General features: G+C 41.6%; 1 protein-coding gene across 1 annotated transcript in view; it reads left to right on the forward strand.

Annotated features, from left to right (window-relative positions):
* The window catches only part of LOC124615872 (venom dipeptidyl peptidase 4-like), a 259,563-nt gene that overhangs the window by 149,973 nt on the left and 88,376 nt on the right, over window positions 1-21,214 (forward strand). The window contains exons 3-4 of the mRNA XM_047144037.1: window positions 9,505-9,599; window positions 14,277-14,354. Of these exons, the coding sequence (XP_046999993.1) occupies window positions 9,505-9,599; window positions 14,277-14,354 (173 nt within the window). The remainder of the gene's footprint in view (window positions 1-9,504; window positions 9,600-14,276; window positions 14,355-21,214) is intronic.

Consider the following 21,214-nt stretch of genomic DNA (forward strand, 5'->3'; position numbering starts at 1 on the left):
GGACGAGGCTTAACAAGATCTTCCCGCAAACAACCAACACCGAAATGCGATTTCTGCATGGGAAACCCACTTCCTAATCTTTTCTTATATGCTGAATGTACGCTGGTGAGCAAAACTTATGGACAAAAGTAATTTTCGCATGATGTTTCACTGCCAAGCAATGTAACTCGATGAAACTTGGACCATACATAGAAAGAACTGCTTCACTATAGTACAGAAGGTAAGTGAAAGAAATACGCAATGAGAGAACAGAAATGACACTTTTATTTTAAATTTTGTGGTAAGGTCTTATGGGACCAAACTGCTGAGGTCATTGGTCCCTAAGCATACACACTATTTAATCTAACTTACACTGAGGACAACACACACACCCATGCCCGAGAGAGGACTTGAATCTCCGACGGGGGAAGCCGCACGAACTGTGACAAAGCACGTGAGACTGCTCGGTTACCCCCCCAAAAAAGGCACACTTTCATTCAAAGAAAATAACTAAATGTAGTCATTGCTGTTGTGATGGCCTCCTGGATATAACAAAATTCGGGGCGTGGTTCCCAATAACGTGTGTGACCATCACAGACGGCAGTGCATGCCCTGGACTTTGCTCCCACACTGCTTGTGAGGTTGGTAAGGAGTTCTTGTGATGGGGCGTTCCATGTCTCCACTAGCGCGGTTGACAACAGCTGGATGGTCGTCAGTGCATGTGGGTGTGTTGCAATACATCTCCGCAGTGCGTCCCTCCCGTGTTCCATGGGGTTTAGGTCTGGGGAACGGGCCAAATGTATGAGGTGCTTTCAATAAGTAATGCAACACATTTTTCCTCGGCCAGTTTCTGTTGAAAAAATTCTGAATTTGTTGAGGGACATTGTGGAATTTTTCCTGATTCAGCATCTATAGTTTCATGAACTTCTGATAGATGACAGAGCTATACAAGGTGCTATCAAAAATTTTCGAGACAAGTGCTGCCATCTGTTGGAAACCTTACCTATGGATTAGTGGTTACCATCACCCCGAAGTAGTTCCCATCCGCATGTACACACCGGTCCCAGCGCTTCTGCCACTGGTCAGACGTTTTTGAAGGTGTTTATCACCGCTAGTGATGCTTCTTGAATCCTCTCTAGAGTGTCGAGATGACGGCCTTTCAACTTGAGTTTCAGTTTTGGGTGAAGTGCGAAGTCGCAAGGTGCCAAATCTGGCGAGCACGCTGGGTGGGGTACAACCGCCATGTTGTTTTTTGCCAAAAAGGTCCTGGTGAGCAAGGACATGTGACAGGGCCCACTGCTGTGATGCAGGAGTCAGTTCCCTTGATTCCGAAGTTCGGGCCATCGTCGCCACACGTTTTCACGGAATCGTCACATAACGTCACAGTAGTATGCGGAATTTACTGTTTGGTTGGGTGGGACGAATTCTTTGTGCACAATTCCCTTGGTATCAAAGAAAACGATGATCATGCCCTTCACTTGCCTCGCTTTTTTGGGTCTTGGAGAGCCCGGGCTCTTCCACTGGGTCGATTTTTGCTATGTCTCTGGGTCATAACCGTAAATCCAGCTCTTATCATCAGTGATACCCTGTGACAAGAAGGTTGGATCATTAGATGCAGTCTGACGGAGGTTTGAGCACACCTCAACACACTGTGCCTTCTGATCGGCAGTCAAGATCCTTGGCACAAATTTTGCGGCGACACGATGCATGCCCAATTCTTCAGTCAACATTTGTTGACATGTCCCATAGCCAATACCCTCTTCATCCGCAAGGTCTTGAATGGTTCGACGTCGATCCGCACGAACTAAAGGTTGAAGTTTGGCAACAATGTCTGGCATTGTGCAGCTAATGGGCCTTCAGTGTGAGCATCATCTTCGACGTCTGTACGGCTGGCTCTGATCTGAGCATGCCACTCAAACACACATGTATGGCTCAGTCTCTGTACCCTAAACACTTGTTGAATCATCGCAAGAGTCTCCGTAGCATTTTCCCCGAGATTCGCACAAATGGTTCAAATGGCTCTGAGCACTATGGGACTCAACATCTTAGGTCATAAGTCCCCTAGAACTTAGAACTACTTAAACCTAACTAACCTAAGGACATCACACACACCCATGCCCGAGGCAGGATTCGAACCTGCGACCGTAGCAGCCTTGCGGCTCCGGACTGCAGCGCCAGAACCGCACGGCCACCGCGGCCGGCGAGATTCGCACAGAATTTGATACACATGCGCTGTTCTGTTCGCGGATCCATCGTAAAATCGCCACACACCCAACACAGAGTATTAGGGAAATCACTGGGAACACACAAGTCCTCCCAGCTGAATGCCACTCTGCACACTGACGCATCAGATATGCAGCCCTCGTCACCTAGCGATGCAAAGATCTACTATGCCCTACTTTCCGTAACACAATTAGTTGCCTCGTACTTGTGAGAAACCATGGTTCATTTACGGAGTTTGGAAAGTGTGTGGTGATCAGTGCGCGTGCTTACTTTGAGGCCGAAAAACAACAGGGCAGGAGCAATTCTGTATAACGGCCAGTAAAAGACGACCTTTGAATGTCTCGGTATTAGTGAAAGTGCAGTGGAGCGAATTTCGAGAGAATATAGAGAAACTAGATGTCTTCTGTCACCAAAAGAGAGTTCTGACAGGTGACAGACGTTTGCATTGGAATGCTCCATTGTTAGCTGCAACAAGCAGAAGACATGTTTTGTTGGTGCTGCACATTTTAGCGATTTTGATCGAGATAAGCTTATGCTGCAGTGTTCTTCTTTGGGACGCCAGTGCAGAAGTGTGCACAGAATAAGCTAAGTGAAAAATCTGTGCAACATGCACGTTTATTTATATATAAAAGCTGACTTACCAATTTTTCTTGTATGAGACCGCTTCTACAAGATGGTGTGTCGATTTAAAGTTCTATATTCGCATACTTTAGTGTTCTCGTCGCTTCTTCTGCTTAATCTTTCATTGATTGTATCGATACCCGTTCATATTGTTATATATTGCGAAATTTCGAACATTCTAGAGTGCCGCGATAATCTAGTATCGTTATCGTCAATTCTAGGCTTAAACTAAAGGACAGTAGGGCTATCCTCATTCAGAACAATCTTTCTCTAATTTCGTTGTGCAATTACCTAAGAAATAGGTTAGTTTCAGATGCTTATAAAACTATATTTTCGTAAGTTAATGGTGCGAGTGATTTTTATTTGGATAACTAATTTAAATTTTTAAGGACAGTAGGGCTATGCACTTTCAAAACAATCTTTCTCTAATGTCGCTGTACATTTACATGAGAAATAGGTTACTTTCAGAATTTTCGGACGCTTACGAAAGTGTATTTCAGTTAAGTTCATGGTACGAGTGTTTTCGATAAGTAATTTAATTCGTAGTCAATCAGCGTTTGTGGTTCACAGTTCAGCCAAAGTATACATCACCTCAGAATTTCATTGTATATCAACGCAAATGAACATGTGTTTTCAGAATTTTCACAAGCTTTGACGATTTGTAACAAATCGGGGTTTGTGATTTAGTTAGTGTAGCAGAATTTCCAACACATTGTGTTACATTTAGTCTTCCCTTAGGAGCAGTAGACCTCGGCATTATCTTCATTTATCGTAAATTAACCCAGTTACCGAGTTTGCTAACAACTATAATCAACATCAAAACGTTTTAGGAAACTAGTAATGTTACGACAGGTTTTTGTGTTGCCTTAACTGAAATCTCGTTTTCTGTATCTGCTTCAATTCTTATAGGAATTAGCAAATTTTTAGCTCTGCAAATTAAATGATAATCAACAGGTTTAATTCAAAGTCCTCTGTTCACTGCCTTGTAATACATTGCACCAGCCAAAATGCAGCCCCACTGTGAATGCTGTTCTCAAACAGGGAATGAGTTGCTTGACATTTGTAAGCAACTGGGAATCGCTCTGACTATGTCAAACAATTGACAGCCGCTGTGAATTGGTGTGTTGGAAAAGCTCCAGATGTACCTGACATAATATCCTCTCCTGTGAATCCTAATGATGGTAGCAAGGGACAGAAAAGGACACCAGGTGCACTCAGTGTGCATGTCTGGGGCCCTCATTCAACCTGTTGGAGAGGCTATTCTGGCAGCCATTGAGGGAACAGGGTGCAACCAACTGCAGATTGTGGCACACGTGGAAACAAAGTATGCCTGTCATCTGGGCTCTGCGGTTATTCTTGGGTCATACCAGATACTGGAAGAGAAGGTTGAGAAGACTAGACTTGGAGAATGGAGTTTAAACGAAGCTCACAATTGTCCCCAGAACTGATTATGGCCCTTTGGTTCTGAGTCAAGCAGAAGGACTGAACCGGAGACTTCGTAAGTTCTGTGGCAAGCTGGGCTGCGACTTCCTGGACTTGAGCCATAGGGTTGAGAACTGTGGCTCCCTCCCTAAATAGGTCAGGCGTGCACTCACATTATATGCTGCCACTCAGGTAGCTGACTGTGTGTGGGGTACACGCAAAGGTTTTTTAGATTAGGCTATTGTCCATCAGCTCTAGGTAACGATAGCTGTAGGAAACCCAAAAATATCAGTGTAAGACCGCAAGAAATGTCCTCCCCCCCCCCCCCCCCCCCCCCCCCACACACACACAGGTGAGAGTATTAAAATCCTAATGCTAAACTGCCGAAGCATTTGCAACAAAGTGCCAGAGTTTGAAGCGCTCATGAAAACTCCAAACGTGATTCACAAGATGCACTCTGGATTGCAACAAGCAGTGCAGTCACCTAAGGATTGGGACACATAGCCAAACAGTTTGACACAGCTGCAGGAGTGGATGCAAGACTGAGCATACTGGACTATGGCTCTAACAGACAATTTCTTGTGGACACCAGCTCCACAGTGAACACCATACCTGTACCTACAGCAGAACAAGCTGAAGTAATACAATCAGTTGCTCTAGAAAACAGCTTTCGGTAATTATAGAGATTTCTTGAAGTTATACATTTCTATGGAAGACAGTTTGCAAAAGCTATGACGATACAGGTCCTGTTTACAGATGCAATCAGGGGGGAAAAGCAAACATGGCAATCAGTCTCTCAATGGACGAAGGAAATACAATAAACGTTTGACAACATCAAACTCTGCCTGCAGGATGCCAGAACCCTGGCTCACCCCATCGCCAATGCCCTCTTGTCCATCACTGATGATGCTAGTGACATGGCAGTTGGTACGGTTCTCCAGCAACTGATCAGTGGACAACAGCAACTGTTGTGGTTCTTTTCACAGAAGCTTACTGATTCACAATGCAAATGGTCTGCATTCAGCTGCAAGCACCTAGCTGTGTATGAGGCATTGCAGTGCTTCAGAGTGGATGTGGACAGCACGCCATTCACAGTTGACACTGACTGTTGACCACTCGCAGAAGCTATATGTCACCCAGCTAAAGACTGTCCTTCGAGGCGTTTCTACCAACTCGACTATGTTGGTCAGTTCACCACTGATGTCCAACACATCAAGGGTGCTGAAAACTTAGTGGCAGATTATCTGTCATACATCAATGCACTATGTACAAACATTATCTATTAAGTCCTCACCTCAGCACAAGGAAAAGAATCCACAAATCTGCAAGCTCCCGCAGAACTAATCGACCTGCCTGAAGTTTTGATGCCACACTCTTCCTAGTTCTGAGAAACAAATGTGGTGTGACGTGTCACAAGGTTGAATCCACATGTCACTTCCACTTCCAATGCAGAAACACATCATTGACAATGTCCACTACTTATCTCACTCGGGAACTCGATCTTATATCAAACTAGTCACTGATCATTTTCTTTGGGCAGATGTGAAACGCAACTGTGAATAGTAGACACTGGCTTGAAAAGCATGCTAGCACTGCAAAATGGGGCACCATGGCAGCCCTACACCCATACAGTACAACATTCCCACAGGTAGACTGCAGCATGTACATCTAGTTCTAGTAGGCCTACTCCCAGAGTCCGGTGACAGTAGATACCTAATTTCGAAAACAGACTGTGTAACATGATGGGTTGAAACAATACCTGTACCAGATGTTGTGGCAGAGACCACAGTGGAGCTTTCATGCACATTTCCGGCCACAATTACCCCAGACCCGGGCCAACAGTTTGAGTCGGCCCTGTTCTCCGAGTTGTACAACCCTTGTGGGGTTACACATTACCACACCACCTTATATCACCCGCAGAGCCACAGACTGGTAGAGTGGTGGCATCACCCACACCTTAAAAGCAGCACTCAAGTGCCACATAGTCAACGAACAGAATCCTTGCCCTGGCTGCCACCGGTTGTACATTTGGTTTATAAGGAAGACCTGCAGGCATCTGTACAGCAAGCTGCCGAACCTACCAGATGAGTTCCTTGAACCCACAGCTCTTGGTCCCAAACCAGTTAAAAGACATTGTCAGGTAAGTGTAAAGGCACATCTTGTACATTAGAGTGCCATAGCCAGAGCCTCAAGGATCTCCCAAGATCTTCATACATAAGGCCCTAGCAAACTGCAAATTTACAATGCTGTGCCATGAGACCGTACCATACTGTGGCCCCCCTCAAGACCCTGTGGGGGGGATACAACACCTTTGATATACTTCCCCTTGACAAGCCCACAACAATTTCAGTGCACAGACTCAAGCCTGCCAGGGTTCTACACAATACTGCTGATGCTCAGGACACCCAGCCTGCAAAATTGGCTGCAAATCACAGCTGCAGGTGAACACCCCATGCTGACCAGAGTCACTGCAAGTGACGCCTCCTGCAGGTCCTTCTCCCCCTGCAGCAGATGCCACTCAGCAGTACCGTTACAATCGCACCTGTTGACTAGCGCCTCACCTCAATGACTACATTGTCAACTAAGAGAAGATGTTTAAACCACCTCCCCCTGCGCCCCCTACAAGGGGGTGGATTGTGTGGGAACTTTACCCATCAGAGATGTGAAATATATAATGGACTACAGTCCTTGACAATAATAATATTTTTGTTCTTTGGTGAAGTGTACTCTCTCCATATCAGTTAATCCATATGTCAAGTTCCATGTTGTATGGATGTAATTTCAAGTGTACTCAAGTTATTAATAAAGCAAGTGTATTAGTAACCAGTGTATTAGAGAATCATCCAGTGCATTTCCCACACAAAAGTCTAAATGAATTATGTGAGTTCTTCATGAAATAAAATCTTGCTAATAACAGAAGTGTACTGTTTCAGTTTGTCAGGCCAACTGACACTCATTGAATAACACTAAGTCTTAGGTCATCCAGACCACAAAATATCTGTGCACTTTTCAGAAGGGATATGAAAATTTTTTGTTCCTTGGTTTTAACAGTTGTAGTGTAGGAGACTACAGTCGCTTGTTAACCTTATCAAGAAGCTTGCAGAAATTTTTACAATGTATTTTGAGAAACTGCCCTTCCTCTGATTTTGGTGCTGAAGGTTACATAGCCTATATTCATCAGCATGTTACAATACTTCATACAACATTCAAACTGTAGCATATGCAGCAATATTCCAACACAAGTTTTGCTATGGAAATACTAATAGGGGACGGAACCTTGTGGTTGGGATAGCATTCTGAAAATGCCAGGCTCTTTACAAGGATGTTGCAAATGCTACAAGCATGAGAAAAAGCTACTCTGATTGTTGTGAGAATGATATCACAGAGGGATAAATTTATTTGAGGACTGAAGGGAGTCATACCCTGACCAGAATATTCCACTGAAACCTTCTGTGCCTGGTTTTACTGGATTAATAAAGAGGGATGAGGCTATTTTTAAGCACATACTTCAGGCATGCACTTTGCAGTAGTTTCCAGAATAGGCATGTGTCAGGGGAATTTGAAAAGTTCATGCAAAAATAAAAACTACTTAATTGTTTGGGGTAAACCTTTTTTGTTTCTCAACATAGTCTCCATTTAGACTTATACACTTTGTCCAATGCTGTTCTAATTTCTTGAGCCCTTCTGAATAATAGGAATTGTCTAAGTCTGCAAAATAGGTATTAGTTGCTGCAGTCACCTCCTTGTTTGAATAAAATCTTTGTCCCACCAGCCATTTCTTCAAATTGGGGAACAAATAGTAGTCCGAGGGACCCAAGTCTGGAGAATAGGGGGGATGTGAAACGAGTTGGAATCCTATTTCCATTACTTTTGCGATCGCAACTGCTGAGATGTGTGCTGGTGGATTGTTGTGATGGAAAAGGACTGTTTTGCAGTCCAGTCACCGGTGTTTTTCTTGCAGCTCGGTTTTCAAACGGTGCAATAATGATGAATAATATGCACCTGTAATAGTTTTACTGTTTTCCAGATAGTTGATGAGGATTATCCCTTGCAAATCCCAAAAGACACTCGCCATAACGTTTCCAGACGAAGGAATGGTCTTCGCCTTTTTGGTGCATATTCCCCCTTGGTAACCCATTGTTTAGATTGTTGTTTGGTCTCAGGAGTATAGTAATGTATCCATGTTTTATCCACATTGATGAAACGACGCTTGAAGGCCTGTGGATTCTTCCTGAACAACTGCAAACCGTCCTTGCAACACTTCACACGATTTTGTTTTCGGTCAGGCGTGAGCAATTGTGGAACCCATCTTGCGGATAGCTTTCTCATATCCAAATGTGTATGTGTATTATGTACCCATTCATTCAAGTTACCCACAGCACTATCAATCTCACACACCTTAACTCTTCTGTCATCCATCACCATATCATGGATTTTGTCAATGATTTCTGGAGTTCAGCATCACTTGTGCCCATTTGGCCACTCCAAAAATTTTGATACCACTTATAAACTGTTCTAATCGAAGGTTCAGAATCACCGTAATGTTTATCAAGCTTCTCTTTAGTCTCCTGAGGTGTTTTTCCTTTCATAAAGTAATGTGTAATCACCACACGAAATTCTTTTTCGTCCTTTTTTTGACAGTCACTTGACCTCCTTGATTCACACGAATGCCAAACACAAAGAAATAGACCAATATGGCTGAAACCTGGTGTGTGTTCTTTCCAAAGATGCTACTAACGAAACATGACCTCGATATGCACCGGTGGTGCCATCTCTTGGGCTTCACACCAACTTTTCAAACGCCCCTCATAGTGCTGTTAGAAGGGGAGTGTCAGAAAGGAGGGGGGCAGTAGGAGATTTCCAGGGAGAAGTGTATTTACATGTGATCAGTATGGTCATTATGAGTGAGAAAAGTCTGGAAGACATGGGTGTGAATGCAAACTTACAGAGAAAATAGAAATTTAAGTATTTAATAAATCATTTTTTGGATAAATTTAATTTCTTACCCATAAATGCAATGTTAGTAATCAACTGTCTGGTTCCAGTATTTCTTTTGCAACTGCCTCATAGTTACCAAGTTTCTTGACTTTGCATTTACAATACTATTAAAAACAGAATAGAGCATTCTTTTCACATTTATCTTCCTTTGTTTTCTCATCCCTCTTTTCCCCTGCAAACGTCTTCCACTCCTATCACCAGCTTCCGCAAACCATTTCTTTTTGTAATATCAGAGTTCAACACATTAAAATTCTTTTACAGATGACAAATTCTTCTATCGTGACAAGAGGAACAATGCTGTACTGTTTGATTTGCTCAGTAGAAGACATCAAATAATGACAGCAAACAGATCCTTGGTAAGATGTGAAATTTCTGTTGCTTGATGTCTCTGTGATATTTGCTTCTTTAACTGTGAATAGCATATTTGAGAATTTACATCCACATATCCATTTATTTAAAAGTCAACATTAAACACATTGGTTTTCTTGCTTGAGCTATTTTTTTACTGACATGTTTCCTAGACAGTGAAGCATCCACTATATTGTTCACCATATTTTTACTTGAATTTTGGTGGTTGAAGGGACCTTTATTCTGCTATTTAGTAACTAGAACTCCTTCTATATTTGATTGTAGATTCAATTAATAATTGTTCTGGCTTCAGCTTGTGTAGTTACACAGTCATTTATTCATTCGTTCATTCATCATCTTTGGTAGATCCAGTCAAAAATGAGAATTCTCAGGGATGTGAAATGAGTAAAGGTATACAAAAGACAAGCAACTCATAGGAAATTAATCTGCATACTCTGTTTCTAACTGACTGTCACTGTACTCCTGCAACATTATTTCTGCTTATGCCAGCTACAATTAGCTAGTAAATTAGGAGGAAGGATACTACATGAAGAAGAAAGCTGTTGATTTTTCAGTCATATTAAATAGTTGCTGTTTATGTTCTATTGGTAGGCCTACCTTAATATTTATTTTGTTAGTATTATTAAATAAAAAAGTTATGTACAAGGACTGTTCAAAAAATTCCTGAACTTTGTCCACAATTTTTTTCTATGCTTATCTTTAACTTATTGTGCATGGTCTTCTTCAAAACACACTCCTCCACAATTGATACACCACTCCCAACACTGTTTACACTTCCAGAAGCAGTCTTGGTATTCCTCTTGCTGGACTGCGTGAAGCACTGTCTCCAAATTTTCTTTTATCTCATCTATCATTGCAAATCTTCAGCCTTTCAATGGGGTTTTCAACTTTGGAAATGATTCTCTTAAGGAACATCTTGTTCTCATTTGCATGATCCAAAAGCTTTTTTAAGATTGTGAGGTGGAGGTCTTTCTGGTCTTCTAGTCTTGACTCATGAACCGTGGGATGAATCTGGCGGCAACATGATGCATTCCAAGACGCTGTGTCAGGATTTCAGGACGTGATCCAACTGAAATGTTACATTCTTTGACAATCTCTCAGACAGCCTGCCTTTGATTGGCATGCAAAATTTTGTTGATGTTCCTGACATGAGTATCATCGGTAGACATCAAAGGGCATCCTGAACAAGGCTCATCATTAACTTCTGCCTGGCCATTTTTAAACCATGTGAACAATTCATAATACTGAGTACAGCTTAAGCACTCATCACTGTAGGCTTCCTGAATCATTTGGTGTGTCTCTGTAAAGGTTTTCATGAGATTCATGCAAAATTTGACGCAAATGTGTTGCTCCTCTAACTCTGCCACCTCGAAATTTGCAAACTGTGTGACACGACATTCTACTCAATACAGCACTGAACAATAACTAACAAACATTCAACAATGAAACTTCTGGTTGTTAAAACAGATTAAACACAAGTGTATGCAGGGATGCCAACTGCATTTCACTCCAACTCACCATTGGCAGAAAATTACGAATGTTCTGGAACTTTTTGAACAGACTTCCTACATCTTGTTGGGATGTGGTAACTGAATGTTACTATCATTGCAGCCTGTATATCCACAGTAGCAGAAAACAAAATTCCTACTATTGTTTTCTTTAAGGTGGCAGTATATGCATGCTACCAAATAACTGAACTTAAACTGCCATGACAGGCAAACTAGAACATAAATGTAACAACATAGTTTAAAAGCACAAATGTCACTTATTAACAATGAATATTTACTACAAACATATTTTACTTTCTTAATAGTTAGATGTGTGGCATTAGTGTTCTATACCTAACACAATTATTTAATTTAAATAATTCTGCTGTCTGTTGGCAGTCTATGATGTAGTAGCTATGCTCTGCTATTGCTCTGTAGAACTTCGTAACTCTCTGTAGAAGAGACAAAAGGTAACAACTTCAGAATGGAACTGTTAGAACTGTGCTCTATGGTGTAATTGTAGGAAGTGTGGCAAAGCTGTGAAAGAACTGTGGTGAGTGTCAGCAGTGCATCGACTTTTATTCCTTTTGGTGGAAGGATCTTTGTCTTATTTCTGGGAAGCAAAATAGTCCATGGTTGACAGCACTGTCCGTGGTAGCTGGTGACACCATTAGCAGTGGATGTGGTGCACTTATGGATGTGCTGTGGAAGCCAAAGATAGCCCTGGTTGGTGAAAGACACCTGGTGGCCGCTGCTTGGAATTGAGGAGGTGACTGACAAGTTATTTGCATGTGTGGTGGCCGTCACTCACGGTATTTCAGTGTACCTGTTTTAACTATTTACACAGCACCTCTATAACAACATTAAAAATACACAATTTTACTACTTGTACTGCAGCTTAATAATGAAGACTGCTGCTCAGCTTGTAGATAACAGGAGTTTTCAGTCATTAAATATAGATAATCAGGAAATTTTTGGAACTATTCCTAATATGCTACCATCAAATACATGAATTAACCAAAAAGCTCTATTCTGGCCACATTACACTAAGCTTTCACTGTCCTGATTTGCAAGCAGAGTTACTAGCAGACTTTTTGTACTTTCAAACATAATTGCCCTGTATCATGATTTTCTAAAGTACTGCTAGTTGGAAAAATATTTATTATATGGAAGCATGCAATAAGAATATAAGGTGAAGATGAACACCAGACATTTTTTGCAAAAGCCTGTTCAGCTACCTTGGGATTCTTACATTTACTCCTAAAGTTAGTAATAGCGAATACACTCTTCAAAGAAGAGGAAGAATATTTGGGAATAGCTTATAGAGATAGCAAGGTTCCAGCTTCATTACATCTACATCAAACAGATTACCCCAGATCAAAAATTTGATTGTAAGGGGTACACAGGAACAAATGTAGACTCATACCACAGTTTAGTAATGCTGAAGAGTAGACTGAAGTTTAAAAGAATTGTCTAGAATCATTGTGGAAAGAAATGGGATACTGAAGTACTGAGGAATAATGAGATGCATTTGAATTTCTCCAATGATGTAATGAATAACACAATAGGCATTTCAGGTGAGGAGGAATGAACATCTCTGAAAATCATAGAAGCTGAAAAGACAAATATAGGTACAAAGAAGGAAATCATGAAGAATCCTTGTGTAACAAGGGAAATACTTTAATTTATTGATGAAAGAAGGAAGTGCAGAACCCTTCAGGGAAAGACAGGAATCTAACAATATAAGTCACATAGGAATGAAATAAATAGAAGCAGGGAAGCCAAAAAGAAGTGGCTGCATAAGAAATGGGAAGAAATTGTAAGAGGAATGGTCACCAGAAGCACTGATTCAGCATATATATTAAATTCAAAACAGCTTTTAGTGAAGTTCAAAGCAAAGGTGTCAATATTAAGAGTGCAAGAGGAACTCTGCTGCTAAACACAGAGGAGAGGGCATATAGGTGAAAAGAGTACATTGGAGGCCTCTATGAGAAGAAGGAACTGGTGATCTGATATAACAAGAAATGGCACTCAGTACGGAAAACATAGGGGATACAGTTTTATTAGGATCACAGTTAGACACCACTTTGGAAAATGTGCAATTAAATAAGGTGGCAGGTATGACTAACATTCCTTTTGAATTATCATATCATTAGGCAAGTGTCAACTAAACAACTATTCAAGCTGGTTTTCAGAATCTATCAGATCAGAAACATATCACCAGACTTCCAGAAAATACTTGCATGCAATCCCAAAGATAGAAAGAGCATTTAAGGGTGTGAATTATTGAATGATACTCTTAACAACTTATAAAATGCAGAGGAATGTGAAATAAAACTGAGGATCTTTTAGAGGACAACCATTTTCTCTTTAGGAAGAGGAAAGGCACCAGAGAGACAGTTTCAGCATTGCAGCTGATAATGGAACAACGACTTAAGAAAATCAAGATGCTCCCATTAGATTAATTGACCTAGAGAAAGTATTTGACAATGTAAAATGCTGCAAGGTATCCAAAATTCTCAGGAAAGTAGGTGTAAGCTATGGGGATAATATGCTATGTGTACAAGAACCAAGAGCTAAAAATGAGAATTGAAGATTAAGAATGAAATTTTTACATCACAAATGATATAATACTAGTATGTATGGTTCAGGCTATACCTCGTAGAAGCACTGATAGAATTAAAAAGTAGGATCAGGAATGGAATTAAAATCCAGGGTGAAAGGATATCAATGATTAAGATCCACTGAAGACATTGTGGTCCTCAATGAAAGGAAGAAATGCAAGACATGTTCAATAATGAGCACAGACTATGTTTAGAGAATATATCACAGAAAGATGAAAGAAATGAGGAGTAGCAGAAATCAGATTAGTGGTAAGCCAAACATCAAAATGTGGGACTATGAAGTAGATGAAGTAAAGGAATTTGGCTGCCTAGGGAGCAAAATAGTGCATGACTGACAAAGCAAGGACAGAAAAGGAGATTAGCACCGGTAAACTGGCCATTTCTGTTCAAAAGAAGTGTGCTAGTATCAAACATCAGCCTTAATTTGGAGGAGAAATCACTCTATCTGAATACTGTTGCATTAGGTTAATCACAATCTGTATTCTAATGTTATAAATAATTACTTCTCATTCCCATTATCGTTTACCATTACTGTTTTGTATTTTGCTTCTAGATTTCAACACTGACAGACCCTGAGTACAGACTTTCACCTGATCTGAAATACATTCTCATAATGTACAATGTGTCACGTGTAAGTACCTGATCAAGTTAAGTTTTGGTATATCAGAATTGTTTCTACCTTTTTTTCATTTATCAGTTGATCAGTTTATTAAACACATTTGAAACTTCCTCACAGATTAAAAATCCGCACCGGAGCAGTACTCAAACCTTTAGCAGTAAAGCACTCTAATGACTGAACCTTCAAATTGATCATGCTCCTTGTGTCAGTTCCCGTATTTTTGTGTGTTATCTCCCACACTTTTCTGGTGCCACACACTCTTCCATCTCTAACTATGAACCCCTCCTCCCCCCCCCCCCCCCCCCCGCCCACTTTCTCCGTTCTATCCCTGTTTGCGCCCACTAAATCTACCTCATCCAGTCACATCTGCCACCCCCCTTCTTTACGCTTATCTGCCCTCAAACCTGCTACCCATAGTAATATACACATATTTATTAATGATCAGTTATTCCCTACTTTGACCCTTGTGGCTTCTCGCCAATTTTAGTGTGTTTTCACCTTCCACTATCATCGTCTTCCCCAGATTTCATCTCCCTTTTTTCCCCTTGTGCATCCATTTTGTCCTTTTCACACGTATTTGGGAGTATTTTTGCGTATTTTTTCAGATGTAATTCTACTTGCTTATGTAATTTTTCGCATTTTTTGCACCACCATGGATTCTTGCTCCTTCCATCTGCATCAATACAGAAAAGTTTCTTTATCCCTAGCCAGATCCCAGTCCCACATACTGTTCCTGCATTGTTGCTTGGCTCATGAAATCCCCCCTAATGGCCTTACCATCAAATTACCCTTCTTGGGTTGCCAACCCTCCTTCCACAATGACCTCCACCTGTTCAGATACCGCCAATCCTTAGCCCTCACCAACAGAGTCCTGCAAAACCACATCAACCAAGCCCAATCCTCCTTGCAGTACCTTCTCTTCATCTGCAAAATTCTCCTGCTATGTAATCCCAAATTCCTGGAACCCATATCACACATTGAAACTCTTGTCCCACAGGAACTGGAGCAACATGCACAATGCCACCTCAAAAAGCTCTCGATCCTGTTCACTTCCTACTCCCACCTTGGAGTACCATTGTCCACCACTTCTACAACAACCTCCCACACGCTGCCTCATAACTGACAGACCCTGTCTCGCAGACCTACTACACTTACCCCACCCTCCAAAACTCCCTCCCACCACCACACAGAACCCAGAACCTAAACAGACCTGCAACACAGTTATGAACCTTTCCTCCAGAAGCCTTAGTCCCACAGAAATATCAGTCCTTTAAAAAGTCCTCACCTTTTGTCCCACTCCCAAATTCAACCATGCTAGACTAGTTAAAGACCTTCTCTCCTTCTCCCGGTCCCTACAGTGGAAACACTTTTTCATCACCAACCTGACCAATCAGACTCAACCAAAGACCATTACTGAACCTTGCCTAACTCAGTTCGCTCCTCCATCCAACTTTGATCCACTCCCGCTGCCTCCAAACCACCCCCTGTTAACTTTCCAGAATTTCTTAACCTCTAACCTTGCCTACCATCATTCCCCAAATCCCTCAACATGCAAACTAACCTTACATCCATAGAAAGAACCACAGTCCACCATCTAAAAACTGATCCCAACATTATAATCCTACCTGCAGACAAAGGCTCCACCACTGTTGTTTTGAATCGCAAGGATTATGTGGCAGAAGGGCTCCGTCAGCTGTCAGATACTTCCACCTACAAACCATGCCAGTAACCCAGCAGGATCTCCAGTCACTACTCAAATCCTTAGGCCCATCCAGAACCTCTCCTCAGACTCCATCTCTCTACTTACCCCTACCTCTCCCCGCACTCACACCTTCTACATGCTTCCTAAAGTCAATAAGCCCAACCACCCAGGATGCCCCATTGTGGCCAGTTACTGTGCCCCCACTGAGAGAATCTCTGCTCTTGTAAACCGACACCTTCTCAACCTATTACCCAGAACCTATCCTCCTATATAAAAGATACCAACCATTTCCTCGACCGACTCTCCTCACTTCCTGTCCCTTTACCACACGGTGCCCTACTCGTCACTGTTGATGCCACCTTCCTGTACACTAATATTCATAGTGCCAATGGCCTTACTGCTATCAAACACTACCTTTCCAGACGCCCTATGGATTCCAAACCAACAACCTCCTTCCTAGTCTCCATGACCAACTATGATCCTCACCCACAATTACTTCTCCTTTGAAGGCATTACCTACAAACAAATCCGCGGTACGGCTATGGGCATCCGCATGGTACCATCCTATGCTAACCTATTCATGGGCCATCTAGAGGAATCCTTCGTAAAAACTCAGAATCCTAAACCCCTCACCTGGTTCAGATTCATTGATGACATTTTTGCTATCTGGATTGAAGGTGAGGACACCTTATTCACATTCCTCCAGAACCTCAACAACTTCTCCCCCATTTGCTTCACCTGTCCTACTCAACCCAACAAGCCACCTTCCTAGATATTGACCTCCACCTCCACCTCAGAGGTGTCAGTACCTCTGTCCATATCAAAGCTACCAACCACCAGCAATACCTCCACTTCAACAGCTGCCACCCATTCCATACCAAGAAGTCCCTTCTGTACAACCTAGCCACCTGTGGTCATTGCATCTGCAGTGACGAGCAGTCCCTCTCAAAATATACCAAGGGTCTCACTGAAGCCTTCACTGACCGTAATTATCGTCCCATCCTTGTACAAAAACAAATCTCCCGTGCCTTATCTTTCCAGTCTCCCACCACCTCCCAAAGTCCCACAGTCGAGCCACAGAGGAGCATTCCCCTCATAACTCAGTATCATCCGGGACTGGAGCAACTGAATTACATTCTCTGGCAGGGTTTCGATTACCTCTCATTGTGCCCTGAAATGAAAAATCTCCTCCCCTCTATCCTTCCCACACCTCCTACCGTAGTATTCCGCTGTCCACCGAACCTACACAATATACTCGTCCATCCTTACACAACCCCTGCTCCCAATCCCTTACCTCATGGCTCATACCCCTGTAATGGACCTAGATGCAAGATCTGTCCCATACATCCTCCTACCACCACCTACTCCAGTCTGGTCACTAACATCACCTATCCCATCAAAGGCAGGGCTACCTGTGAAACCAGTCATGTGATTTACAAGCTAAGCTGCAACCACTGTGCTGCATTCTATGTAGGCATGACAACCAACAGGCTGTCTGTCTGCATGAATGGCCAGCGACAAACTGTGGCCAAAAAACAAGTGGACCACCCTGTTGATGAACATGCTGCCAAACATGATATCCCTCATCTCAATGACTGCTTCACAGCCTGTGCCATATGGATCCTTCCCACCAACACCAGCTTTTCTGAATTGCGCAGGTGGGAACTTTCCCTGCAATACATCCTACATTCCCGTAACCCTCCTGGCCTCAATCTTCATTAGTCATTGTCCTCACCCATCCAGAATCTCCTGCCCATTCCAGCACTACACAGCCATCATTTCACTGCCACACCCAGTCTTTTAATTTCTTTTTATTTCTCTCCTTTCTGCTACTTACCCCTTCCCCCCTCCATACCTTCTCTCCTGCCCTCCATCTAAACTGCAACACTTCACTGTCCGCCACTCCCACCATCCTATGCCTCCCCCTCCCCGGCCCAGCCTCCTCCTTACCTCCACCCAGTCGCCACTCCCATTATGCACTGGTGCTGCTGCTCGCAGTGTGGTTTCAGTTCTCTGAGACTGCAGACGTGTGTGCAAATTGGGTTTGCGTGTGTGCGCGTGTGTGTATGTGTGTCTACTGCTGACAAAGGCCTTAATGGCTGAAAGCTATAATTGCATGAATCTTTTCGTTATGCCTATCACGACTCAGCATCTCCGCTACATAATACGTATGATTATAATACTTGTAGTGTAAGCCAATTGTAGTGTAAGTTATTTAACAATATATGTGTAGCTTTATTTCTTCCATACTACTGTCAGTTTTATCTCTGTTATCAGTCATTAACACCTGGCTTTGTCAATAGTTTTAGTCTTCACCCTCCATCAAATTTATATTGATATTTTGTGCCCCAGTTTATTTTTGTTTATTCCTCTTATCGAATGGTCACTCTGAAAAGTTTGAAAATGAGTCAGTTCTTTGTAAGGAAGTGCATTGTTAAGATGCTGAACTTCTATTTGAACTCATGTTCATGGTTTCCTTTAACAATCTTCACACAAATGCCATAATGATATCTTAGAAATGGCATGGACAATATCTGCCTCTGTCACTCACTGTCTAAGCTGGTGCTTCCTTTCTAATGACCTGTATTTTAATATACACTTCAGAAAGAATATTCAAGCAGGATTAATCTAAAACAAGAAGTTCTCAGTTATCTGCCATTTCATCTGCTTCGAAAACTCTTGTGCAGATCAATTCAAAGAATAAATACACACAACACACTTCTTCTTTTTAGTTACTACCATGTATACTCTGAGACAAGTGTAATTTTACTTAGTTTCAATGTGGGGCAGTCAAACTTTACTGCCCAGAGATGACAGTGACCATGTTTGCATATGAACTGTGCATATATGAATGTGTGTATTTTTCTACCTCTGAAGGAGGACTCTGCATAACAGCTTATAATATCTAACGTTTGACTTTCCACTCAATGTCTAGCTATAGATGCTGATAATATTCATCTCTAATTTCCTATATCATTTTAATTGCCTTCATCCCAGTATCACGTTCTTGATGGACATTGAAAGGAATGGCAAGCTTCTGTTTCTAGATGTCTTGGTTTACAGAAAGGATCATGGGACCCTGGAACACGGTGTTTATCAGAAGCCCATGCACACATACTACTACTTGCATGCATTGAGCTGTCATCCATCACTCCAATGCACACTGGTGCTGTGGACTTTGGTAAGATGAGCTTATGCCATTTCAACGCAGAAAGCTCGACACAGGAGCTAGATCATCTTAAAGTTGTGTTCAAGCAGCACAGCTATACAAACAGATCCATCATGCTTTCCAGTTTGGACATTCACAGGAACCATTAGAAGATGCATGTAAATTGGTGGCTTTCCTGCCTTTTGCTAGGAGCATATCATCAAAAATAGCAAAAATTTAAAAAAATATATCAGAAGTGTTTTTTGTCTGCCAACCAAGTTTAGAGAACTCCTTAGCTCAGTAAAGGATGACTTGGTATTGAGGGAGCCCAGTGTGTACAAAAGCCCCTGCCATTGTGGGACATGTTGTATTGGTCCAACAATTTGTAACATTCAGGACCTATGTGCTGAGCACCTGTGCCAAACGCGTTTGTTTCAACCTGAGAAATCTGCAGTGGCGGAGCTCTGTTTTACTGAGAGACGTAAAATGTATGAAAAGACAAAAGTGATTGCCTGTGTGTCTCACTGTTGTGACTGTGTATTAAAAGAATCCATTTAAATTTGACTATCTAACAATCTTATAAATAGAGTCAGAGCAAGTAAGAATTGGAACCTGGTTTTATCAGACATTAGAAAACAACCGTCCTTGATTCAGCCATCAGAATAGTTTTTGCTAGTGATTTATTGATTTTGCTGGCTTTCATCACTGCGGCGCTATAACTTCACATGTACTAGAGGGCAGCTACGAAGATAGATTTCTTGCACATGTTCTGTTGGCCCTCCGTGGCATTTAAAGGAGCTGCCACTCACAGTCTGAATTCCGTTCCAGTGAGTTTGTACAACAGCATACCATCTGAAGATGGCTGCCAGGTGGACAGCAAAAATATTTTGTTAAGATGACTTCATGATTTGGCTGCAGACCTGAGAAGAAAATTATCAATTGTTACATAGGGAAAGCCTATATAGTCACAGCTGTTTATCCTATTTCATATTGTTTTACATAATTTTAGCAAGATTTCTCTATTTATTTTGTAAATTAAAAGCTATCCTGTATTTGTATGATTGCTCTGTTTTCCATATCATGTTTGTATTTGATAGTTGTCCCTGGTTGTGATTTGTCATTTACTTGAACTTTTTCAGCAGGTGTTTGATGAATCTGTCCAGGAGTACCATTTGGTAGTTGTCTGCTAATGTTGATTCCTCCTTCGACGAGTCCACCTGGAAAATCAACACCATAGTCTTCAACCTTTTCCAATGTCTGTGCTAAGTCGAAACAGTTTCTTTGTATTGTTCACTTAGCCATTTTAATGAAGCAAAAGTGAGCCAAACTATTTTTTATTTGTATTTTCACAAATCAGTGATCCTCACTTTATCTTCCTTTTTCTGATTCAGGAAGATTGCAGCCTTATGATCTCTGTCATAATAATATTTTTCATTTACCCATTTCTGAATGCTCTTTATGTCTGGCACTAATTTGAAGTAGAAAGTTGCCTGATTATAGAAATGTGTTTTATCTGTATTGCTAAGTGGCTAAAATGGTCTGCTGATCCCAGTAGAGGTTGCCTATCTAAATACTTCCAGGGGCAACAAAAATTTGTTTTTCTATTATTTCATATAATTGTTGACTGAATTTAAAATTTTAAAGCGCTGCTGTAATGTACAAATTCAGAGGTGTGCTCTTACATTAAAGGTTTAACAAAATAAGTTAGGCATTGTGTACATATCTTGTGGCACACACAAATTACCCATCTAGATTCATCCAGTATATGAGAATAAGGGTGCTCAGCAACTTCTAACAAATTTTACACATAATTTCAAACCTTTCCAAAACTTTTTCTTGCTAACACCCCTCATAAAATAATTAAACAAAAAAAGTTTGTCACCTACTATATTTTCTCTGTTCATGCAGTAAAACTTCAGCATCAGGCATGCTGCAAAGCATATGGCAGATGGTGGTTCATTGGTAGATTACTATGGAAGTGCAATGAGTCTACAAAGGAGAATTGTGTGACCCATCCTAAAA

This window comes from Schistocerca americana, chromosome 5, assembly GCF_021461395.2.
Source record: "Schistocerca americana isolate TAMUIC-IGC-003095 chromosome 5, iqSchAmer2.1, whole genome shotgun sequence".
NCBI lineage: Eukaryota > Metazoa > Arthropoda > Insecta > Orthoptera > Acrididae > Schistocerca > Schistocerca americana.